Raw genomic sequence first — 25,862 nt, forward strand, 5'->3', positions numbered from 1 at the left:
AGTATTCGACTGAGGTGACTTCCAGGGCTGCTTCAGGCCCTTGTTGTAGTGCCACAGGGTCTCCTAGAGCGGCCTTGCCTGCGTCCCACCCTTGCAAATGACAGCCTGCCCTGTCTGCACACAGGTGGCACCAAGTGGCAGGGCTTCTGGCTCTCACAGTCTTCAAAACCAGCAGCAGCTCATGTGGCCTTTGGGACCTGGGGTGGATCACCCTGTCCAGTCCAGCGTCCTGCACACCCCCCAATACATCACCTCTCCCCCTTTCCATCAACTGAGACCTCCCTCTCCCCATATATGACTTCAACACCCTGTATGGTGATGGCTTTTCAGCTGCTCAGTCAGGACCTGGGTCCCCTTGGGCCCCTCTGCAGTCTGGGACCTTCAGAGGAAGACCTTGACCAACATAAGTGATGAGACGAGATCAGCTTCCAAAAAGCTCTACCCTACCTCTTACTTAGAAAACCAAACAAACAGCAAAAACCAAGCCTAAAACACTGAAAAGAAAACAAAAGGAACGCTGTCTTCTAAACTAAACAGAAGTCTTCTAACCAGACATGGACAGAGCATGGGGTGGGAGTCGGGAAGCCAGCTTGGGGCGGTGGGGCCTGGGCTCCCTTCTTGCGTCTTCTCAGCCAGATGACTGACTGCAAAGGCTGCCTGCAGATTCAAGGTCAAGTGAGTTAAGGCAGGGAATTGGAGGTTGCCCTTCCATAGGAGCCACGAGGGAAGGGCCTGCTGTGTGCCAGCCACTTTGCAGAGGGCTTGACACACACCATTTCCTGTTCTGCCCCCAGCCGCCTTCTGAGGTCAGCAGCAGCCTTGGCACAATTAGCTTCCCTAATTTATAGCTGGGGGAATCAAGGCCCAGACAATAACTTTTCTTCAGTCACATGTCAGTGTGGGGCAGGGCTCTCTGTTCTTAGGCTCCCTAACACGGAATCATGACGAGGCGGTTGACGTTTTTTGCAAGGCTGTCTCGGGCTTGCATTGTTCACTTTGACTGGAGATGAACAAATAAAGGCTCCAGCTGTAGGTGGTGGCAGAGACACAGGAAAAGCAGCAAACACAGTGGTGTCCTTCCCTGGTGAAGCTCACAGCACTCTCAGAGCTGGATCCCCTGCCTCAGGAAGAGGCTCCTTGCTGTTGCTGAAGCTGCTGTTGCCTGGTGAGCTGGCCAGGTCTTCTTTAGGGCTCAAGCAGCCTCAAATTCCTGGTTGTTTCCTGCTCCTGCCCTGGCTCAGCACTGTCCTGCCTGTGGCTACAGCTCTTTGTTGGCTCATTTGCATCAGTTTCAAGAGCTGTGTCTCCCGGCTGCCCCCCAGTGCCTGGCCTGGCCTGCTACTACTGGCTCACCTTCCACCCCTAAATTTGGATGTTTTTTTTTCTCAACTCCCTGGTCCACAGCACTAGCCCCTACTCCAGCACGCTGCATACTGGGATCGCAGCCCAACCCTCCAAGGAAAGGGAACTGGCTGGAAGTCGAGAGCCTCACTGTCCAGTATGGTGGCTACAAGCCACCAGCTCAGAGCACTTGACATATGCCTAGTCCTCCCTGAGGTGGGCTGGGAAATAAAACACAGATTTTTGAAGTGTGAAAAATGAGACTATAAGCTCATTTAACTTTCAAAATGGAGATCATTTTTATGTAACATTGTATGTTTTAAGGATAACATAATGATTTGATCAATATATCTACTGTGAACTGACCACCAGGATCAGATTAGTTACACTCATCATCGTATGCAGTTGCAAACTTGTTCTCTTATGATGAGGGTTACTCTTTCAGCAATTTATTTATTTAAGATTTATTTATGCGTACAAGAGCTGGGGTACAGGCCAGAGGTGTGGGGGGTGAGAGGATTCACCAGAGACAGAGAGGGGAGCAGAACGGGCGGATTGAGTGCAATACACTGCTGAGGGGAGCAGCGGGCGAGACAGGAGAGGTCTGCTGCCGATGGAACTCATGCTGCAGTGGCTGCGGATTGCTTCATAGTGCTGATGCTTAACCCCTTGCGCCACCAGGGAGGCCCTCTCTCAGCAATTTTAAATATACAAGACTGGATTGTTAATTATAGTCACTGAGTATCGACCGTATGCTGAAATAATACCTTCGATATAGTGTGCTAAACAGAGTCTGTGATTAAAACTGCTTTCACTTGTCTCTTTCTCCCTTTGTTATTTGGCCACTAGAGGATTTTAAACAACATGCTTGGTTTTCATGGCAGATCTCTTGGACAGTTCTTGTCTGGAGACTCAGAATCATACTCTGCTGGGTCACTCACTTGCTGTACATCTCTAGAACCTTTTCTGGACTGGAGTAGGAAGGAGAGACCCAACACAGGCAAGTACCTTTCTCCCTGTTCACTCTGAGAGGCCTCCTGTGAGAATAGCCAGACACACCTGGCTTTTTTTAGGGGTGAATCTTAGTCCTTTCTCTATTTTTCACTCAATCCTTCATTATAGACTGAATAAACACCAGCTATGACTGTGGATCCCTCTGTCTGCTCAATGGATAGATATGGTGGTGGCTTTACCAACATAATATTCTTTTGGGACACAGCAAGTCACACCAAATAGGAATGAAACCCCATGACAGCCAAGGACCTATGTTGTCCTAAAACCTTACCCTTGGGAGGTCCCTTGAAAATACAGAGGTATCAGTCCCCCTGACATTGCTCTGGAAGCCCAGAATGCCAATGCCTGCTGCTGTCCCCTGAATTCAGAAGACAGGGTGGGAGGAGATCCACCCAGGCCTGTCTGGCATGAGACAAAGAGAAGTCAGTAGCCCTTTTGTGTTAACCTTTGCATAACCTTTGCAGGTGTTTGCAGGTTCAGTTTGCAGGTCTCCCCAATTCCTCGCAGATTTTTGCTCTGATTGGGTGGGGTGACTGCCAGGCTCCTCTTGCTCTCCTGGCTCTCAGCACTCCCGGGAGCAGTGGGGCCTAGGACACCCACAGCTACTCTTTACTGAGAGCTAAGCAGGTGTGAGACATTGACCTCTGTGCGTAGCTCATCAAAATCTTTCAACAACCCCTTGTGGTAGGTCCTATTCCTGCCCCAGCCCAGGGGAGGCCACTGAACCTTAGAGAGACAGAAAGTCATAGACTGAGAGAGGCCTTGCTGGTCTCAAGCCTCAACAGACACGAAAACATGCTTACCAAAACTGACATTGTTCAAATGTATATTTTAATCCTCTACCCTCCCCTGATATTTTAATTTTTAAGTTACGAGAATGGTGCACAGGTATTTTGCATTGAGAAAATTGAAAGTTGAAATGTGAAAGAGCTCCTTTCCCACCATTCCTTTTTTAAAGATTTATTTTTATTTATTTATACAAGCACTGGGTACAGTCAGAAGCGCGGGAGGGTGAGAGAATTCACCAGAGCCAGAGCGGGGAGCAGAGCAGGCAGAAGGACCGAAGTACACTGCTGAGGGGAGCAGCGGGGCGGCAGGAGGGGTCTGCGCACCATGTGGGACCCTCTTCCGGTGGCCGGGGAGCAGCCGGGGATCGAACCAGCGCTGCAGAGGCTGCGGGCAGCTTCGCAACCCAGCGCTCAACCGCTGCGCCACCGGGGAGGCCCTTCCACCATTCCTTTTTGCCCAAAGGCTCCAAAGGTGATGGGCTATGTATTACATAGATTGCTCTCGTGTCCATATTTAACTACTTGTTTGAAATACATGTTATCATACTAGTGTGTCATTTTTTGACCTGCTTTTCTCCTCTTGACAATATGTGCATTCACTTCATCATGCTTTTAATTACCACAGAGTGTTCATTGCATGGATGTGCCATAGATTTCCCGAATGCTGATATTTAGGGCTGCTTCTCTTACATTACAAAGCCTGACGCCATGAACACCCTTACACCGCCAACATGCATGCACCGGTCACGCAGCTGCAGGGTGGATGGGGGTGGATCTGGGGACTGCAGGGTCAAAGGGTGTGGATGTTAATTTTTGGATTGATTTTGAAACATTATTTTGGAAAAGATCTTTTTTTCTTTCTGCTCCCTCCACATGAGAGTGCCTGTTTCCCCACATCTTAACGAAAACTGTGCATTTCTCAGCTTCTTTATCCTCTTCTCCAGCAGGCTCTGGTGTTGCCCACTAACCCTCCTGCCCCATTTGCCTGCCTTAAACCCTTCAACTGTCCCACTGAAGATTTCTGTCATCAGCAGGGTGAACAGGTCCCAGTCCTGGAGCGGGCTCCAGCCCCTGGGGGTGACATGTTGTCCCCTCCAATGAAATCTGGACTTATCCCTGGCATCCACTGCTGAATATTTATTGGGGCCTGCTGTGTGCTGGGCCCGCACAGCTACCAAGAGCTTTGGGAAGAAAACATGCAGTGATTTGAAAGGCAGAGATTACTTAATAAAAAGTGACAGCCCCATCAGAGGCCACAGAGATGCCACTGGTTCCCTGGGCGTCTGTATGTTCCCAGTGAAGCAGGTGGGGGTGTGTACCCCTCTGAGAAGCTGCATTAATCCAGCAGCTGGTCTCCTACAGGATGTCTGCGTGGACGAGGGAGCGCATCACTTTTCTGTCTATGAGCAATTAAACTGCACCAGGAAGTGCTGTATCTTTATATTGCTCCTTAATGACTTGGGGGGAGGGGTGACCACAAAGAATTCACCTCTGTGGTTAATCAGCAAAATGATCACCTTTCTTCAGGAGCCAAATGTCCAATGCGTTTCCAATTCCTCTCCTCTTGCCAAGACCAGAAAACAACTGGCTTTGTCCCTGGCGTGCACCTCTGGAATTAAGTGTCATTTGTAAAGCCCAAAATTGCTGGAACAGCCAACCGTTTTGTTTTTTTTTTTTGTCTTTCTCAGACTCTGCTACCTTTAACCCGACCCACTCCCACTCCAGCTCCTCCCCCCCCCCCATAGACTTTTGTTTCCCAAGTCCCATCCCAGAGCCTGTCAGATTACATTTTTTATTGCAGTGAGACAAAACGCCATCTGGAGCTCCCGTTCTCCACTGTCAGTGGGCAGCCGTTCTCAGGGTCTCCTGCCAGGTCCCCACTAAAAGCCACCCCCCACACTGGCCCTCTATTTCTCGCCGCCTTGCTTCCTTCTCCTCCCCAACCCTCCATCTCCAGTGCTTTGTCCCTGGGCTCCCCTCACCCCATCGCTGGGATATGGCATACCTTGTTGGGGCCGAACAATGCGGGCTGTCATCTTGGATTAAGCATGTGGGGGAGAGCGCTACAATTCCAGGAGGCTGAAAACTTGCAGATTCTTCATTTTGGTTCTATGAACCTGGAGTTCCTCTTGTGGCCACTGATATACTTATTTTGGGCCTTAGCTATTCCTCTTGTCTTTCCTGCTTGACCCCCACCTAAATGGCACATTAGGGAAGAGGCTTTGTAACATGGAAGCCAAGGATGGGAGGGAGGTGACCTCTTTGTTCCTTGGTTCCTACCCTTTGGGGGCCAAATCTGAGAAATGCTGCAGGGTGATGGTGGTGGTGAGAGGCCACTACTCCCTCCCCAGGTGGGGTAAAGATTTAAGCATTATGCTTAGCTCATAGTACATGCTCAATAAATATTGGTTTAGAGCCAATAAATATGATTACATCCAGGCCCCTCTCCCTTGATCCTTACTTAGTGGTGCTGTCTTTCTTCTTCGTGCTCCTGAGGTTGATGATCACGCTTGGGAACTTTCCTCAGAGTGGGAATAATGGGTCAGCGGTTCCCCCACTGGGCTGCATGGTGTGTGCTCCCAGAAAGTTCTCCAAGGTCTAGTACCTCACCCTAAGCTGGTTGTCAGGAAGCACCCCCCACTCCTTGCCCTTTGCACAGCATTTCCAGGTGGTGGAAAGATTGCAGAAAGGTCAATAAATTCAAAAGAACATGCCTAAACAGAAGCTCAGTAAGGTCTCCAACTTCAGATTCCAGAAAGTTCCATGGAGAGTGTAAACACTATTTAAACAAACCTACAATTGGCATTTAGAAGCTTAAAAGGGGCACAGAGCATGAATGCGTTTGTTCATTTTTCTGGCCTCTCGTGGGATGTTGATCTGACATTGACTCTGAGATGGCCACCTGAGCACGTCTGGGTCACTGTGTCCAGACTGGTCCACTGATCACATGGCCCTGCTCCCTGTAAGCAGTGGTTCTACAGGAGCACAGTGAGGTAGGAGGGCACTCTCAGCTCCTGAGCACATGCATTTTATGCCTAATTCTCACAAAATCCTAGAAAGTGGTCTTATTACCCGAATTTCACATATGAATAACTGGAAACTCAGAGAATTTAAGAAATAAATTCATGCCCTTCAAGTCAACTCAAGGGTCAACATCTGTCCCCAAATCGATCTAACCTCAAATCTGGTCCTTCTACTCCACACCAGCAGTCTTTAGTTCATCACCTAATAAAGGCAGATATGATACCTGTCACGTTTCATGAACAGTTAACATGCTCACGTGTTCAATTTTCATGAATGATCAACTAACTTGGCCACACTGCTCCAGTGTCTCTTCCCAAACCCTGAAATTACACTGAGGCTCATCCTCTCACTAATGATCTCCAACTGCCTTGGGAACAATCATTTTTAAAATGAAGCTGGTCACAAATTTGCAGTGGACAAATATGGCTTTGAGCTGGCCCATAGATCTTTCTTTGATGAACTCAGGAGTGGGGATGTTATAAGGTGAAGGCTACGATCACATTGATGAAATATTCAGGAGCCCGAAAGTTTGTAGGGCTTTGTTTTTAAATCTGTGTATAGTAGAAACTTTTCTTATTTTTAGCAAGTTCACAGTGGAAAAACAAATGGTGACAGAAGCCATTGGAAGGAGGGAGAGTGAGCTGTGTCTATAGGAAAGCAGAGGTTTTCATGGGTGCGTGTTGCAGAAAATAAACTTGTCCAAAGCTGGACCTGCAATTCTTTCTATGATTAGGCAATTGTTCTAGAACATTTCTAAGGTTCCTTGCATACTTAACATCCTGTATGTTCACTCTCAATACAAGCCACCTTTGGGAATGGAATAAAATGTGATTATGCAATATAACAACAGCAACAGTAGCCACAGCCCCCCCCACCACTACAGCCATGGCAACTGACTGAGCATTCACCACCTGGCACACTCTATTCTGCGCCACTTTTAATCTCCACAACAAGCTCCTGATTGATAAGATATTGTCATTCTCCTTTTAAAACACAGAAACTGAAGCTCAGAGAAGTTGAGTAACTTGCCTGAGGTCACACAGCTTATAGCTTGGCAGAACTAGGATTGGCTCCTGAGCCTCAGTAATTTGCTGTGGACAAGTGAATAAAACATGCATCAGAGTTCACAGCCTGAAGCCAGAGAGGGCCAGAGAGCAGTCCTCCTTGACTTCCTGCCCCAGACCTCTAGAGCACCCTCACAGAGAACACTCAGAGTCAGCTGGTATTAAAGGGGCAACTTCTCATTTTGTAGTAAAGTTGTAGGATCTAGTTTCTCCTCTTAGTTCTGATTAGTTTTATTGCCCATGAATAAATGTACCTGTTTACTGATTACATATGTGTTCATATATTTAGGTCTGGAGCAGAGAGCACTGGGCTGGGCATCTAAAGAACCAGGCTCTCAAACAGACTCTGCCTCAAACCAGCTGTGTGAACTGGCAATTCCCAGCCCCTCCAGGCCTCATGGTTCATTTGCTCTGAGGCAGGTAGATTAGATCAGTGTCACAAACCCCAGGCTCAGGAGCCAAACTGGACCCACCTACAGGTTCTATTAAGTATGCATAGTGATTATACTCGAATAAATTGTCAACACTTAAAATGGAGTATTCACATAAAAACCCAGGTCTCCAGAATCTCACAATGGATTATTCAAACTCCCCTTCCCAAGAGGGAACCGTGGGCAGAGAATCAGGCCATGCTGCCCTTTGGGCTGGCCAGGTGTTCTCCTACAGGACTCCTTACCTCTCTCTGGGGGTTTACCTCCGCCCCCTTGCTTTCCTTGTTGGATTCTAGTCTAAGCCCTGAGCCCTCCCACCTCTGGCTTACTAAGCTATTCACACTTCACCTCATCTCTACACTCCAAGAGGCGGGCGAGCACCCTCCCTTCCCTTCCGATGTCCCTCAGGGGCCACTGCGGGAGGGCTCGGTGGTGGTTGAGTGGCCGAGTCCAGTCACAGAAGGGGGGAAGTGGGGAGCTGTGTGCTGAGCCCCTTGGGTGTTTTGCTTTGTGCTGCTGCTGCTGTAACAGGTAGGCAGAAAGTTAGCAGAAAGCTTGGAAGCTTTTCACTCTTTCAGCAGCAATTATCAAGCTGACCCCGCTGCAGACAAGGGCTGGAGGCTTGAGGCTGGGTCATGCCACTCCAATGTGGCTCTCCAGAAGCCCCTGGACACATCTCTGCCTGGTGCTTTTTACAAAGCCCCTGCTTTTCAGAGATTAATTGTTGTCAAATGCAACTTATTTTCTAATCCTTTCAGGCGCTGTTTAAAACCTTCTGCTTTATTTTACCTTTTTTGATAAAGTCGGCGAGGTTCTTTTTTCTTTTTTTTTATGGCTTTGCCAATGATTGTCCAGTTTGACAAATTGGATTCCTAAAGCTGATTCTTTGAAGAATAGGATGCAGTGTGACAAGACAAGAAAAAGCTCATTCTCAAATCAGGAGGATAAATAAAAAAATAAAAGCAACCCCATTCTCTGGCTTCCCTGTGACTCAAAGGGTGTCCCAGTTGTCACTGATAATCTAATCTCTCTATGATAGGTGAGGAGCAGGACAATGGCGGCCCAGCCAGGCTGCGGGTGTGATAGGCCTCTGATTAATAGGACTGTCCAATAAGCCCCCAGTCCCCAGGAAGATGATTAATGACATTTGATGTGAACTCTGACCTCCCCCCGGAAAGAACAGAGGAAGAAAAGGGAGCTGCCCAGACAGGATGGTGCACTCTGCAGAAATTGATTGATTCCTGAAGCCTTTGTTAATCTGAGGATGTGCGAACGGTGGGGGCAGGCCCTGCACCTTCACTACCTGTTCTTGGTAGATGTCCTGGCTTAGGATCTCACATTCTAGCCTTTCATTGCCCCAGAGCACCGTGTCTCAAAGGCAGTTCCCTGTGGAGTCTTGGCCAACCTGTGCTGACCTGTCATTCCCCCATGTTAACACCACCCCAACCCCAATGCCTCGAGTCAAACCAAAGAGGATTTGGAAGCCAGCCCCTTAAGCCCGGGGCGGGGCGGGTGGGGGCTGGTGAAGGGGGTGGTGGGGGGGGTGACCTAGGGTGGCTTGCGGTTACTTGTCTCAGGGCAAAAAAAAAAAAGTGTTTCCATGCAGACAGGGTGCAGCTGCAATACCCCAGCCTAGAAACCAGAGGGCAAGGGGATGCGGCATGAGGTGGGCGTTTTAACATCTAGTTGCAGTAGATATAGGAGCTTTTTTAAAAATGACCTCACATTCGTTCCAACACAGGTTCATGGTCCTTTGTAATAGAGGGTTGCTGCTCCCCCCATGCAGAGATGGTCTGCTTCTTTGCTCATTGCATCTGGATTTGCTTTGAGATGTGCTTTGTCCATATAGCATGGGGCAGAGAGAAGACCATGCAACTCTCCTGGCTAGGTAGGCTTTATAAGTCCATTGCTTTCTTGGAACACTGCCCGAAGACACCATCCATGAAGAAAACTGGGATGAAAGATCACAGTAGGGCCTCCCCGGTGGCGCAGCGGTTGAGCGCTGGGTTGCGAAGTTGCCCGCAGCCTCTGCAGCGCCGGTTCGATCCCCGGCTGCTCCCGGCCACCGGAGGAGGGTCCCACAGGGCGCGCAGACCTCTCCTGCCGCCCGCTGCTCCCCTCAGCAGTGTACTTCGGTCCTTCTACCTGCTCTGCTCCCCGCTCTGGCTCTGGTGAATTCTCTCACCCTCCCGCGCTTCTGACTGTACCCAGTGCTTGTATAATTAAATAAATGAATAAAAAAAATGAATGAATAAATAAATCTTTAAAAAAAAAAAAAAAAAAAAAGAAAGATCACAGTAGAGAAAGGTGCTGTTATCCTCCAGCACTACCTACCAACAGTAAGAGGGGAGCCATCTTGGAGCTCCTGCTCCAGCCGAGCCTCCCGCTGAGTGTGTCTGCCTGAGAAATTCCAGACAAAACAGCCAGGGAGCCAGGCCACCAGCACATAGAATCAGGAGAAGTAATACATAGTTGTTTTCACTCACTAAGCAAAAAAAAAGAAAATGAGATATAATAAGTTGATGTAGGTTAAAGTCTCTGGTCTTCAGTTATACAGTTATAGGAGCAAGACAGTAGAATATCAGAAAGAATCAAAAGTCACCCATAGGCCCATTACATGAAGATGACAATGTTAAAATTTCTGAGCCATTTCTTTCAGACCCTCTTTTGTACGCATATTTTCACAATGTTTTTTTCCCAAAAAACTTTCAAACATAGGTAAAAATGGAAAGAATTTAACAGTAAATATCACATACCCACCACAACTTCTTTTAAAGGGGCCAGGCTGACATGGGGAGCATGTGGCTTTTCTCAGGACCTCAGACTCTAATGCTAAGTCTTGCTGATTTCATCGAGGTCATTGTACATATGAGTGGAAGAACGACCGGCTAAAGTTACTGTTATGGGCCTCCTGCACCTAATTCAACCCAGATGAAGAGGCCTGGGCTTGTGGGTCCTCAGCGTCCAAGGAATAGTGTGCCCAAAGTCCCTGGGCCTGGCAGGAAAATACTAAATAAGTGGCAGGAATTGTTATTTTTTCCCCTTTTAGTAAATTGTTAATAAAGTGATACTCATTGAATGATCATTTAACAGTGTGCCCAGTTGTGAAGAAAAACAACCAAATTCAGGAGCATATGTGAAATCCTGAAAATTATTGTTGAAGGAAGTATTTGAAAGAGGAGCTCTAATTAGGGATTTTATAATTTCTTTTTTAGTTAACTGACCATGGATCCCCCTCACAACGTGAAGTTTGTTATTCAGTTTCTGTCAGCTGGACTCTCACCGGGGTTTTGACCAACTCACTATGTGGAGAAGTAGGGGATTACCTGGTGTATTATAGGCCAGGGGAAGCAGGGCTTCCCTGGGGAAGGAAGAGAAACTGGAGCTGCCAGGACCTCCCATTACCCACTTTCTGGCAGCCTGCAACCCTGCAAGCGTGCCTGATGGGAGGTGTTCGTGGAGGATCTGAGTGCTGCCCCAGGATTACTGGACAGGGGTGTTGACATCTATTCTGCCTCCTTAGCCACTGGGTCTATTATGTCCTCTCCTGCTCTGGTCAGGCCTGGCCTGGCCTATCCACTCTTATTGCTGCTTAATAACAGCGGCTAGTAAATCTGACCTACGGATTAAAGAAATTTCATGCAAGAATATCTGGGGAGGGACTAGGGAAGACAAAGAAAAATCACAGAAGATGAGAAGACATACTTCTTCATTTTCCAAGTGATGCAAAGAAGCAGAGGTAACATGAGTTAAGTTTAAAAGTCTCATCTGGAAGGTTTTTTTTGTTTGTTTTTTTAAAGATTTATTTATTTATGCACACAAGAACTGGGGTACAGGTCAGAGGTGGGGGGGGTGCGAGGATTCACCAGAGGCAGAGTGGAGAACAGAGCAGGCAGATGGGCAGGAGTACACTGCTGAGGGGAGCAGCAGGTGAGTCAGGAGAGGTCTGCTGTGGATGTAGGTTGCTCCCTGGCCGGCCGGGGATGGAACTCGTGCTTCAGAGGCTGTGGATAGCTTCATAGGTTGCATCTCAACCCATTGCGCCACCAGGGAGGCCCTCATCCGGAAGTTTTTTAAGTCTGGTATTAGTCAGGGAATCTCAGATATTGAATAACTCACTGATTCTTAAGTTTTAGCAGCCATAGGAATCATCTGGAGGTCTTGTTAAAATAGATACTGAGAGTGACTGATTTAGAAGTTCAGGTGGGGCCTAAGAATTTGCATTTTTAAAAATTTTATATATTTTTTACATCATTTTTCATTTTCATGCAATGTATGCATTTTCATCTTGGTTATATAGACCCCGTAAAATTCCCACCCCACTTGTTTTGATTCTACTCCCTTCTCTCCCCCTGTAGTGTATCTCTGAGGGTTTATAGTTGCCTGTTGACTTTGATTTTTGCTTTATTATAATTAGTTTTTTCCCTGGTCCTGTATTTGGGAGAATTTGCATTTTTAATGAGTTCCCAGGATAGCCATTGCTGCTGGTCCTAGGACCATACTTGGAGAACCACTGGATTAGCTTGTTTGGCAGATCTTATTTTGGGGAATGATTTGGGGGATCTTGTTTAAAACACCAGTTTCTAAGCCTTTTGTAACAGTCATAATTGGCTGCAGTGAACAGAATACCAGGTGACCATGGTTTGAACAAGAAAGACATTGAAACGCATAGCAACTAGACTGGAGGCAGATAATTTAAGGTTTGTGGTAGTGAATTGGTGACATTAACATTGTATGTAGAAGCTCTTTTTATCTTTAACACAGCTGAATTTTCAACCTTAAATTTGTTACCTCATGACTGCAGAATGGCTGCCACAGTTCCAACCATCATGTTCCCCACAACTACATCCAAGACATTAGCAGGGGTAGGCATATATCTGTCTCACTCTTTTACATTAGGTGCGGTCCTTGTCCATAAATCTCTCAGTGGTGTGAAGTGTGTCCCCTGCCCACCTTAAACAACAGGTTTTCTGAATGCATCCAGGTTGTTCACCTGGGACTGAGTGAGGGCCCACCTTCCCTGAGGGTGTTACTGCCTGATTAAAATTAGGATTCTATGACTCAAGGAAGAAAGGAATGTTAATGGGCAGAGACAAACAGTGACTTGTCCTGATTTCCCGGGACTCTCCTGGCTGTAATGGAAAGTCTCACATTCCAGGAAATCTTTGGTTCATTTGGGCAAATCAAGATGGTCAGTGACCCTAACCCCAATCTCCCAGGATTCTGAATTAGAGTCTCTTGGGGTTGAAATCTAGAACTTCACAGTGATTTTTAACATTCTCCTGAGATGATTATAATGTATACTGAAATCTGAGAATTATTGAGCTTAAGTTTCCATGAAGGCAAAATAAGGAACGCAAGATTGTCATATTCCCAGCTACTCACAGGGCAGGAAGCAGACCTGCTTGAAGGGACGTGCGTATGATTCCAGACTGGGGTATCTCAGGGGTCAAACTGAACTCAGCTTGAAGGTGGGAGGACCTCCAAACTCTACCCCAGCTGCCTGCTTTGTCTCCACTGCAATAAGGGACAATTTAACTTAGATTTGCCCTGCTCTGGGTGGTCTCGACACCGGGCAGCTTCCTTTTTCAGGCCCTTGCTATGCTGGACCTGCTAAACTATCTCCAAAGTAGATTCTAGCCCCCTTAGGGCAGAGGTCCCATTTTTGCCATTTCTGATCCTGAGCTGTTGGCACCATGCCAGTCTTACTGGATAGACGTGTGACAAATACAGGAAGGAGTGAATGAGTAAATGAATGGGAGGCTGCATTTTTGAATAAAAGGTAAACTCTGGCTACTAGACCCCAAATCCACCTTTGTGAGCAGCCATGGGCCTGGCATCTGAACCCTCTGCCTATGAGTGAGTGGGTAGGATGATGGGTGGGCCTGGGTGGGAGCGGGGTCCGGCTCTGCCCCAGGACACTGGATAATTGTCCTGCCATCTCCCTGGCCCTGGCTGGCCAGGCTTCCCAGGGAAGTGGTGTGTCCCCACTGCTCGGCGCTGGGTAACTTTCCGATAGTTTGAGCTCATTACTCATCATTAGGAGTCCTGGTGTCTGGAGTTTTCCAGGTGATCAAAGCTTCTCTGTCTGGAGCAGCCAGGCAGGCCCTGGTGTCTGTCACCAGTAATCCCCTGGCCTTGCCAGGCAGACAGTTAAGTAACCCAGGAAGGAGAGGATTTGGTTTTTAAGCTCACATAATTCAGCTTGACACCCCAACAAGCGGGCAGGGGCTCTGGCTGTGCTCTGAGGAAGTTGTCCCTGTTGGGGTGGGTGCGGGGGTGGGAGCAGAGAGAGCAGCAGCTTGTCTGATCACAGGGTTACTTTAGAACCAGCAGTGCCCCTCCCTTCCCTGCTCTCCTAGAGGGGCTGCCAGCTGGAAAGGGGATCACTCCACACTGGGTGACCAGCTCCCCTTCTGCAATGCTGTCTATTCTTCCCAGAGAATGACTTCTAAGCAGCACCTCTGTCCCTTGTTCCCCTGGAACAGGTGCTCCCTCAGGGCTCTCCTTGGACCCTGGTTTCTGGCTGGGCTCAGGGTCTAGTTGGTCTCCCCAAGCCCCTCAGCATTCCCCATAATCTATGTCAGCACTGAGAAGGTGCAACAGGTCCGACCACAGCCAGGATATATGTGCCCGTTCTGACATTTCAGTAAAAATCAGCTTCTTCCACGAAGCTGGGGTGGGGTTGTGGGGGTGGGGGGTGCACTGCTTACAACAACATAGTTCTCAATTTGAAGAAAACAAGGTTGGTATGGAAACTCTGCAACTGTATAATTTTTTTCTGATTTGGCTTTTGTGCAAAGTTGTGCTCGCTCTAAATAGCACACAGCACCTACTGCTTCCTCCATCAGAGAAGGCCGTCTGAATGAGGGGTAAACTCAGTGCTCATGAGTTTGGGGAGTGGACATGGCTTTGCTGAAGAGTCTATATAAATGTCTAGGTGCCAACTGCACAGTGCGTTGTGTAAGAAGCTGGGTGCTGAGAGTGAGGACGGCATATTCTAATCCCAGGACTAGCAGCTGGGGTGATGCTGGGCCTTTCCCGACTTGTCCTTGGGGTCACCGTGCCAGCCAGTGGCCTCTGTGTGGCTCTGATTTTTCGCCACGTTCAGCCCCAGCCGAGTCCTGTGCCCGATGGAGTGGGCGAGTGGTGCAAGTCAGCGGTCACCATGCCCCAGCCTGCTTTGGAGGCCCTCCTGGTGCGGTCCTAGGCTTCCCGGGCTGGAGAGGGGCCAGCTCCCCGGGCTGGGCCGGCCCACGCTTCTCTGTCCAAGCACCGCTCCCGTGTCTCCAGATCCACTCCCACCAGGATGTTTTACATATTTTAATTAAAGTGCCGCCCTGGGCTGGCAGGGCCTCTGATAGATAGCTCTCATCCGAGTGCAGGGTTGCAGTGGTGTGAAACATGGCATCCGACGATGAACTCCTGCTCCTGGAAAATGCTTTGGCTCCCACCCCTGGAGGCGGGTCCACCCCGTTCCGGAAGGGGAGGTGAACCTGGCAGGCGGTGGGCAGGTGGCAGGTGCAGCCAGGGGTGGCCCACGCGGGGCTCAGGGGTGGGAGAAGACTTCACGTAGGAGCGCGCCATGGACAGTTTCCGAGGACCAGCTGGCTAGTGGGCTGTGGATGAGCCCGATTCTTGCAGACACACAGCCCCGTGGACACTCCTTATCAGTGTCAAATTATGACAAATGGCAGTGGGTAAAAGTTGCTGGGTGGCAGCTGCCGCATCGCAGAGGGAAGCAGGTATTTTTAGCACGGTGCCTTGGGGCTCTGGCTCCGGGTTAATTAATCATGGTGAACAGTGCCGACTTTGATTCTTGATGCTGGTCACCACCCCATCCCAGTGGTGCCCCCATTCCCCAGACTGGAATACCAGCTGCAGAAGTAGAAGCCATGCACAGTTAAGAGTAGCCCTGGAAAGTCTTCCTTCCCTCCATAATTCTGAGTCATGGGGAAGCTGTGAACAGCTGAACTGGACCAGGGACAGAGCAACTTCCTGACAGTGGCCCCCCAGAAGTGTCTTACAGGAGATGTTAGAAAGCTTTTCTCCTGATAGCTTGAAGTAGACAAATCGATTTGCTGTCTTACTTTCCTAGGATATGTAGAAGGACATTTATGAGGAAGACTTCTAGAACATTCAGAGTGTGTGCCCATGCCGATGCCCCAAGTCTCGGGTCTTCTGCTGACATGGCTCTCCTTTGCCCTCAATCTCTTCTGAGAAAGAAGACTGCAGAAAGACTGTTCTCCCTAGCTGGTTCTGAAACCTCATTAAAAACACCAGAGAAATTGAAAAATTATAAATCTGTTTTAACTTTTCCTGCTTTTCTTTCATAACTTTGGTTAAGACTTCCACCATTCTCTGTGAGAGATAGACATAGGGGGTACGGGGAGGGAGTAGAGAGAAAAGACAAAGAGGCAGAAACAGAAAAAAAACAGAGAATGATAGAAACCAGAAGACAGAAAACATTCTTCTTTGTGCTGATTCAAGAAATATTGAGAACCTACTATGTGCCTGACCAGCACATCCCCTAGTTATTACTCCACAAGACCATATGCTGTTTATATCTTCTCCCATTCCCATCAGCATCTTAGGCGGGGGAGTGAAGAGGGTGCTGTTTCCGTTCAGACCAATAGGTGTCAGCCTGTCAGAGGGAAAGCTAGGGGCGCCCAAGAATTTGATAGCCACCTACAAAAATAAATTCTATTTCGTCTAGTTATCAAGTGCATTATTTGCAGGTTATCAGATGGACACTGAGGGCACATATGATGACAAATGCACAGACCCTGTCCTCATGGGATTTACTGCGCCACTGGGGACCTGGAAGGACAAGATCCTAGGTCACAGAAAGAGGGAGAAGGCGCCAAGTGCCTTGGGGGACACTTAAAGGGACAGTGTGGTCTTAGAACACCAGAGACCTCAGAAAAGCCAACTCTCACCTTCTTTCCTTATAGCAGAGCAAATAAGCTCAGAGAGGGGAAGTGACTGATCTGAGGTCACACAGCATTTTCAGACTCCAGATCTCCTGGCTCCTGGTGCCTTTTCTCCTGGGATGAACAGTGCTCTTCCCACCAAACATTGTCTCAATAATTGGAGTTGCTGTCCCCATCTTGAGATTCAAAATTCCACTTTAGTTCAGCCATGAATCTCCCTGAAAAATGCCCTCTTTGAGCTGACTGCAAGGCACTCTGAATAGGTCAATCTGTATCTCAAGAAAGGCAGCTGTCCACAATGTGGTAGTATTTACACCATGGAAATCAGCAACAGGTATAAATCAGAGCTGCAGTGTCTGTGCACCATTGACTTAGAATCCCTGCTTTATAGATGAAGAAACTGAGGCTCAGGGAGCTCAGATATTGTGACAAAGAGATACAGTTTGTAAGTGGGGAACTAAGACCCCAACCCAGTCATTGGACACTAGAGTGCTCATAGCTGGTAGAGCCAGTAGGACTCAAACCCATTGGATGTGGAGGGCTTGAGGTGGAGACCAGGCATCTTGTGCGGGCACTGGCATGGTTGCTGCCCCCACGTGTGGGCGGAGGCTTGTTATTCATCTGATGGCAACATTCAACTTTGGATGGGTTGAATTTGAGGCACATGGTTGGAAAGACATTTGGATTTGGAGACCAGGAGAGAAGTCTGGGCAAGAGATTGAGATCTGCAAGACAGAGTCTCATTCTTAACCAACTGTAGGTGAGCTAGGTACTCTTCCCCTTGTTATGGTGATCAGTTAAAAAGTACAATATCCATCCTGTTTTTTCTCATTTGGTTGAAATTTAGACCTGATCCCGGAGGGCAAGGAATGGGCACCAAGCACTCTTGCTGACACTTGTTGCCTGATGCATAGTTGAGTACCAACTAAGTACTTACTGAGTTAGCGAATGAGTGAACCCAGCATATACTGAATCAGCCACTGCTATGGGCCACAAATCAAAACCTAATTTCATTTCTCAAAGTTCCCAGAATTATCTAGAATTCTGATATCATTATAAGTATGGATTTGGAATCAGAAAAAAACCCTTTTAACATTTGAGAGCTGGAAGTGGGATTTGGCAGTATTTTTTTTATAATGTCCTAGTTTCACAGGGGTGGCACCAAAGCCCAAAGACTCTTCTGAGACCATCTAGACCCCTTGCAAGTGTGACAGATCCCCAGACTTGGCCAAGCGAGATCCTGGACTCACTTGCTTTGCTCTGGCCCCTTTACTTCCCTGTTCTGGGGCTCAAGTTTGTTCCTCAGATTTTTTTTTTTTGGCATGTTTTTATTTATTTGTTTGTTTGTTTGTTTGGTTTATACATGCACTGGTTTATACATGCACTGGGTACAGTCAGAAGTGCGGGAGGGTGAGAGAATTCACCAGAGCCAGAGCGGGGAGCAGAGCAGGCAGAAGGACCGAAGTACACTGCTGAGGGGAGCAGCGGGCGGCAGGAGAGGTCTACACGCCATGTGGGACCCTCCTCCGAAGGCCGGGGAGCAGCCAGGGATCGAACCGGCGCTGCAGAGGCTGCGGTCAGCTTCGCAACCCAGCGCTCAACCACTGCGCCACCAGGGAGGCCCTTGTTCCTCAGATTAAAGGAGAGATTGAGCTCTGGTTCTGGAAAGGTGATGACTTACTCAGAATCCACATCTCGGGAGAAGGAGCTTGGGTAGGTGAGCAGATTGGTGCTGGGTAACCAAACAAGGGGGCTACAATATGCAAATGAATGGATTGTGGCTTTCTTTCTGGTTGGCTGCAGGGGACTTGATGTCACAATGGGCAGGCTGTCTGTGCTCCTAAAGACTGTGTTTGTAGAACCCCACCCCCCAAAAAAAAAATCCACTGACCTGGCCAATCTCTTAACTCCTTCTCTTTGCAGGATGGAACCACTCTATCAAGCTGGGTCTATTCTCATGAAGGTGAATACCTTACAGGGGAAGAAGATGGTGGAGAGTGGCCTCCACTCTGGAGACTTTTCCCTCCCCCCATCATGGCCCTCCTGCCTCCCACCACCTGCTGACTTGGAGATCTTGCAGCAGAAGGTAGCTGGTGTGCAGCAGGAGCTGGAGGACTTTAAGAATGAGGCACTGAAGGCCATCCGCTATTTGGAAGACGCTTTCTGCGAGATGAATGGGATCCTGGCACAGCAGGAGGAGCAGGCGGCCCGCGTGAAGCAGCGACTCAGGGAGGAGGAGGACAGGGGCATTGTTCGAAATAAGGTCCTCACCTTCCTGCTGCCCCGGGAGAAGCAGCTCCGGGAGCACTGCAAGCGGCTGGAGTGCATGCTGCTGGGCCGGGGCCGCGACACGCCCTGCACCCCCAGGAAGGTCCAGGAGCATTGAGGGCTCCTCTAGCAGAAGTTGAGTCTCTAGCTGCGCAGTCAAGTAGGAGACTTTCTATTTTCCAATGGAAGGACAAATCCTTAGCCCCATCTGCTTCTCCCCCCTTTACCCATTTCCATCACTTTCCTTCTACCTAAATAACACCTTGCTGAGGCGAAAAGACCCTGTATGTTCTTTTGGTGAAGCTCCATTTATCCAGCATCATCAAAGAAGGAAGCTCCTTTATACTCAGTCTTTCAGACACTTGTAACGCTCACCTTTTCCTGCTTGTAATGGTAATATTGCTCCAATGTACAGCATCTTTGGTTTTCTGTATACTTAAACCGTGTTGAACAGATTTACCTTTCTTTTAATGACTTAAGGCGTTCATGATTGTTCCTTAATGCAGAATCAGCGCTCATGGGCTCAAGGGCCCTGGAGGAGTGGACTTCTGCAGGTCTCACCCTGGCTTCGTTGGCTTCTCTGCTTGCACTGTCAGAGGGTCGACCTCACTTTTCTTTTCTGCCTTTGCCCACCTTCCTTCCTCTCGATGGACTCTGCAGACTGTCAATTAGAGCGAAGAGCTTATCGGGCTCTGGTGGGTGGAGTCTGTGAGCTCAGTGCTGATGGTGACACCTTCAATGTGGGGCTACAAAGTAGTGAAACTGACTTTCCTGTTTGATGGAGCAGTGACTGTAATGGGCCCTGGCCATTCATCAGGCATGCGCATACACCAGCCCACTCACGTCCCCGTCCCCAGGCACCTGTGGAAGCAAGGGTTGTTTTCCCATGGAGCACAGGGGGCAGCTGATCTCAGGAAATCCGTCTTTCCTAAAAGTTTCTGTGCTAGAAAGTGGCAGAATCTTGGTTGAAGTTGGGTCACCTGTGTCCCTCTGGAATCACCTCAGGCTATTCATGAACCTGTGCTTCTGGGAGGCTGAGAGGTCACCCAGGTGACTTTGAGGTTCCTTAGCTGTCATTAGTCATATGAATTCTTCATCCATTCATACAACTTCTCTCTTGCCTCCCCAAACACTGCCATGCAGAAGGGATTCTCCACTAAAAGGCAAAAGTGAAGTACCTGGAGGCCAGAGTCAGCACCTGAGCCCTTCTATTCCCTCAGCCCAGACTTTCAGTCTATGCCATACCCTCTAATGTTCTAGATCAAGCCTGCCCTCTCTCTGTTGCAGGATCTCTCCACATAGGATTTTCACTGAAACCATATGAGGCTATGGGTGTACTAGTGACAAAGGATGGATGTGCATGGGGGCAGATGTCAGCCCTATGTAAGAAATACAACATGGGTGCTTCTTATGTGCAGTAAAGGGGGCAACTCAGCAGGCCTGGGATGTTCAGATCTTGTACATTTCAAAGAAAGGTCTGGCCCTTGACTGCCTCCTGGGAGATAACCTCCAAGCTCTTGCAATATGCTGCCTGATAACAAGTGTGTTTGTTTACCTGGGGCCTTGGGCCACGCCAGTTAGTTCACAATCTCTGTGTGATTTATGCAGAGACCCTGGGTGAGACCATATCAATTTGGCTTCTGGAGGGGCTAGAGATTGAGTATGGTCAGCCATGGAACTAGGTACCTCATGCCTAGTGATAAACCACCAAGATTCTCCCTGTTTGACAATCTTTTGTATATATCACCACTGCTGGGAAAATTAAGCATTGTCTATACATTTCCAGGCTAAACAATTCCTGGCTGACTGAAAGCTCCAGGCCATGAAAGCTCATGCCTGGTCTTCATTATATTCCTTTGCATAGATCTTAATCTGTATTCTTTAGCAATAAAAAACTGTCATCATCTGTATGACAGTTATTCTTAGTCTGTGAGTAGTTCTAGTGAATCATTGAACTGGAGGGCCCGTGACACAGTGTCAGGTACACTTGACATTTCCTTAGTGTCCTCACAATAACCTAAGGGCTGGCACCACTGTCCAGAAGAAGTTGGGGCATAGAGATGACGCATGACCGTGTGCTGCTAATCTTCTTCTCTTGACTACCACCCACACCAAAGGAAGGAACTTGGGGTGATGGATTGGGCTCCCTTTGCTGGAACGTCCTGTGGGGGTGGCCCCATGGTCCTCCTACCCCAAGGATGATGTCGAGGAAGTGCTGGAGGAGGAAACTTGTGAATTTCCTGACTTGGAGAGTTTGGGCACCCACGATGCTCATCTGTCAGGTTGGGCTGGGCAGGTGTCTTACCTGCACAGAAGGTGAAAATCTAAGTGTCCTCTCATGACTTTCTCTGCTGCAGGACTTCAAGTTGCATCTTCTCATCCTTCTAGAGTGCTCAGTTGCAAACCATAGGATATCCATTATGCTGACTTCTTAAAGAGGAGTCTAGTTTTTTTCACATAAGACATCTGAAGTAGAGCGTTCGTTCAGTAACTCTGCAATGACAGGGTTTGGGTTGGCTCCTCTGTAATCCTCTTTCCTTCCTTCCTTGCTGTGTGCCTGCCCCTGACCTTTCATGCTCACACAATTATGACTGAGAATTCCAAAATTTTCTTATCACTTCATGACTTCAAAGCCAGGGAGAAGTGGCAGAAGTTTCCTTGCAAGCCTCCTTTTATCAGAGAGGAAAACCTTTTCCAGAATTCCCCCAGAAGATTTGCTTTGACATCTCTTTGGTCGGGCCTGGTCAGCTGCCTACCCTAAATCAGAAGTGAAGAGGAAAGCAGCTGCCACCGCTCAGTGCCTAGGGCTGGCCATCTCAGTTCTGCATGCCCTGAGGCTGGGTAACTGATTGGTAAATCAAACTTCCTTTAGTGAGGGTGGCCTTGGGAGGTAACTAACCACAGCAGCTATACCCAAGCCTTACCTTCTCTAGCTAATTGATACTGAAGAGAGCTCTGGGGGATGGCATGTCTGGGCAGGGTTGGATAGTGCAGGTGGCTGTCACACAGCTATAGACCTGGGAACTGGGAGATGGGCTGGGTGGAGATGTGGAGTGACACTTTAGTGCTATGGGTGCAATTCCACTGCTTTCACTTGCCCCACCCTCCCCTGTCCTATACACGGTCTTCACCCTTGAACTCTGAGACCTAAGATATCCAGAGGATGCCAGGGAGACTTTCAACCCCTCAGTTCTTCAAATCAGTGATTACTCTTGGAGAATCAACCCACAGGTTTTGGTCATCACTACTTGGGGTGGCCAACTAGTTCTGGTTTGACTGGGACTGTTCCTGTTTCAAAATAACACACCAGGAGCCCTCTTAGTCCTGGGAAAACTGGGGTGTTTAGTCACCTTGCATTAGATACAAACTTCCTTGGGATGATCCCGATGAGGCTGTGGGTGCAGTGAGTCACAGGAGGTCAGGGCAGGAAACGAAACTGGTGGCCTTCTCTGCCAGGTCTTGCTTTCATTTCCTACCAGAGGCCACCTGGCCTGCCTGTTCTGTGGCAGGAGGGGCTTCCCCTGGAGTTGATTTCTCCTCATCAGGTCCTGGCCTGTAGCCTCACATTGGGAAGGAGATATGAGAGGTAGGCCTTTTCTGAGCAACTTTTGAGATCCTCGTGTAGCTGTTTGGGATTCCTGGCCAGGCCACACCTCACAGCTGCGACTGGAGTCCTGTAGGAGAGTGGACTCCATGGTAGATCAAAGGCCCAGCATCTAGAGCAATGCCAAGAAGAGAAGCTTCATGTAGCTTTGGAAGATGGAGTTCCTTTTTCCCAATGCTTCTCCTCCTGACTGAGAATAATTAACGTGAGCAGCCCAACTGCTTATTTTCTTTGAAATTCTATAACAAATAGAAGATAAAATAACAGTTTTCTCCCCATCAATGGCCATAGTTCTCAGAGGTTCTCCCTAAGCCGTCATGCTCCGCTTGCTTCTCCAGAGGACTCCCCTCAGGCTGAAGGTTGCTGAGACCTTAGGGAAGCCCGTAGTGCCCAAGCGAGGCCATCTGAGACCCCCAAGCCCTGCGTCTGCTGCAAGCTGGGATGCTTTGGGGTGAGGCAGATGCCTGAGGTGCAGGAGAGCTGAATACACAGTGTGCACATGGGGAGGCCATGGCCCCCCAGTGTCGCAACTTCAAAGTTATCTTTACTACTAACTAGATGTGCAGGGCCAGGAAGGAGAGCTCTGGGGGACGAGTGGCTGGACAGCGTTGGTGGCATGTGTGGGAAGCAAGGGTTGGGGCCTGGGAATTGGCTTTATTCCATACAGAACTTTGCCTCCCAGTCTGATCCAATCCACTAGTAATTCTTGAAGTGTTAAGAGCAGCAAGCCCTAGAGCTCTTTCCTGACATCCACCAGGTGTGGGTCTAGACTGACTTTCCCTGGAAAACCAGCTTGGCAGTCTCTTGGCATCTGGAACATAGAGTTACCATGTGACCCAGCATGCCACTCCTAGGTCTAGACCCAGGAGAATGAAAACACACGTCGATACACAGCTTGGGCAGGAGTGCTCACGGCATTACTCCTAGCAGCCTGGTCCAGCAGCTGATGAATGGGGAAGGTGTGATGGGTCCATACCCATCACAAATGCTATTTGCCAACACAAATGAAATGCTAACACTTGATAAAATATGATGCCAAACGAAAGAAGCCAGTCACAAAAGGTCACATGTTGTCGATACCATTTGTGTGCGATGTCCCATGGAACAGGCTCATCTGTGGAGACAGAAAGTGGATGGATGGTAGCGGGCAGGGGAGCTGGAGTAAGGAGGCGGACTGCAGATGGGTAGGAAGCTTCTTTTTTGAAATGACGAAGGGTTTGAAAATTATCATGCGCTTTAAATAGGTGAATTGTATGGTGTGTGAATTATAGCTCACTAAAGCTATTTAAAAAAATAAAGTGTAAGTTCATATCCACAGTGCAAAAAAAAAGTGATGCTATAATCTGTAACTCAAATCCCTTTAACATTGAAAGGTAAAGATCAAAATAAATTATTTCAAATTGCTTTTAGTTCATGAACATTCTGGAGCCACATGGGCTCCAGAATTTAGATTATATATGTGTAAAGCGCCTAAATCAGAGAACTGCCCAGGAGTGTCATAAATGATAATCGACTCAAAACTGCAAGTAAAGCACAAAATGTGCTCGGTGACCTTGAGTGACCTCAAGTGACCGCCACCATCCCCAGAAGTCTCGGGCTTGTTAGCTCATAAGACATTCTTTTGAGCTCAATGGTGCTTGAGCCCCCTCTCCAGGGGCATAGGAGGCGGGAGGGCCGCAGGGAAAACAGGGCCCAAGCCTCCCTCCCGGCTGGGAAGACATCTCCACTGGGGTCAAGGGCAGCGTCAGGACCAAGTTGCCCAAGGTGCCGTGGCCAGCAGCCGTGTGGTTGGTGAAGCCATCTGGTCTCTGATGTGCCTCCGGAAGACTTCACTCCGATGAGATCTCTTTTTCGACCTCTCGTTCATCTCATCGCTTTGCTCTCTGAATTACTTTCAACAGCAGGCGAGGGCAGTGGAACGGCTTTTGGGCTCTGCTGACAAACTGGCCTGCTTTAAATGCGGATTCTGCTACTCCGTGTCCGTGTGGCTTGGATGTTACTCTGTGCCTCTTAGAGCTGTCCAACAGAACTTTGTGTGAGGATGGAAACGTCTTATGATTCTGCACTGTCAATATTGTCACTGGCCACGTATTGAGTATTGGCGTGTGGGATTTAGGAACTGAAATTTTCATTTAGTTCAATTAGCCTCAGGTAGCCAGTGACTACAGCCTCCTCATATCTCCCGGTGGGATAGTGATACCACATACCTTGTAGAATCGCTGACTATATTAGCAGAGAAAATGCAGGTATAGCAGGGTAACAGGCTGAGATTTTCATTACAATTTGGTTTCCTAATTCACAGAATAAGTTGTGTCCCCTGCTGCAGGGACTCTGGTCTGTAGGGTCCCACACGGATGTTGCCAGAAATTCGAGAGGGAACTTTTGACTTTTGTGCGTGAAAGCAGAGATCATGGAGATATTAAGTGGGGTCAACCCAGCATGCAAAGTGATGGAAGCAAGTGCTTCTGAGTGTGGAAGGAGGAGGTCAGCTCCAGGGATGGGCCGGACAAGGAGCCGGGTCTTCTGACCCACCTGGTGCGTGCACAGGCTGTGTGGGGACGTGTGGCTCCTGTCCCCAGCGTGTGCCAGGTCAAGTCTATTTGTGGGAGTCATACTGATAAGAATAAACAGGGCTTCCTTTAGGGGACATGCAGTGTGTTGTCATTCAGAAAAGCTATCAAGTCCAAGTTCACTGGGGCTGAGGTTAAAAACCAGTGTCCAAATGGAATTGTCACCTTCCTGGGCCAGAAGCAGGACTCCAGGGAGCGGCTGCAGACATTGAAGGTCAGAGAGTTTGGGAGCAAGTGCCCCAGAATGTGAGTACACTGGGAACAAGCAGCAAAGGCTCCAGCAGTTCACTTCACAGACCCCTAGGGCTTGAGGCTGTGGGTGGGGAGTCTCCCTAGCACAGAGTGGACACTTGGACTGTCAGACATCCCTCCTCCTAGGAAGGTTCTCAAAGATACTCAGACAACCTGGTGAGAGGGAGACCAGAAGAGCAGGCCTGTTCCTAAGCTCAGAGGGTTGCCGTGTCCTTGGCTTATCTGTCACTATCCTAGATGGTTATTGCTTCAGGAGGGGCATGGCCCCATTTCTGGGTTTGACAGTTCTGGTGGAGTTGAACCTGTCTCTACTAAATAAATTAGATTTCTCCAGGGCAGATCAATATTTAATGCAGGGTTTAAAAAGCCCGACTCAGGAAATGAGTTTAAAACTGGAGAATTTGCCTTAGGTAGCAATTTCTGAAATACAGTAGTATCAGGGGACAGATTATTCAAACCCAAGTTATGGATAATAATAAAAAAAACAGTTGAACAAGCCAAATGCTGCTTCCTGTGTATTCCTGGATTCTGAATCCCCTGGTTTTCTGTGTGTTGCTCACAGAGAATCAGTGA

At 48.5% G+C, this 25,862-nt stretch overlaps 1 protein-coding gene across 1 annotated transcript; it reads left to right on the top strand.

The window, feature by feature from the left end:
* Positions 1-18,519: 18,519 nt before the first annotated feature.
* On the top strand, positions 18,520-18,981 carry CCDC182 (coiled-coil domain containing 182; the record flags this gene model as incomplete). The annotated part of the gene is made up of 1 exon (XM_084237569.1): positions 18,520-18,981. The coding sequence occupies one exon, from the start codon at positions 18,520-18,522 to the stop codon at positions 18,979-18,981; it is 462 nt and encodes a 153-aa protein (XP_084093695.1).
* Positions 18,982-25,862: the final 6,881 nt, after the last annotated feature.

This window comes from Talpa europaea, assembly GCF_964194135.1.
Source record: "Talpa europaea genome assembly, chromosome: 7".
NCBI classification, from domain to species: domain Eukaryota; kingdom Metazoa; phylum Chordata; class Mammalia; order Eulipotyphla; family Talpidae; genus Talpa; species Talpa europaea.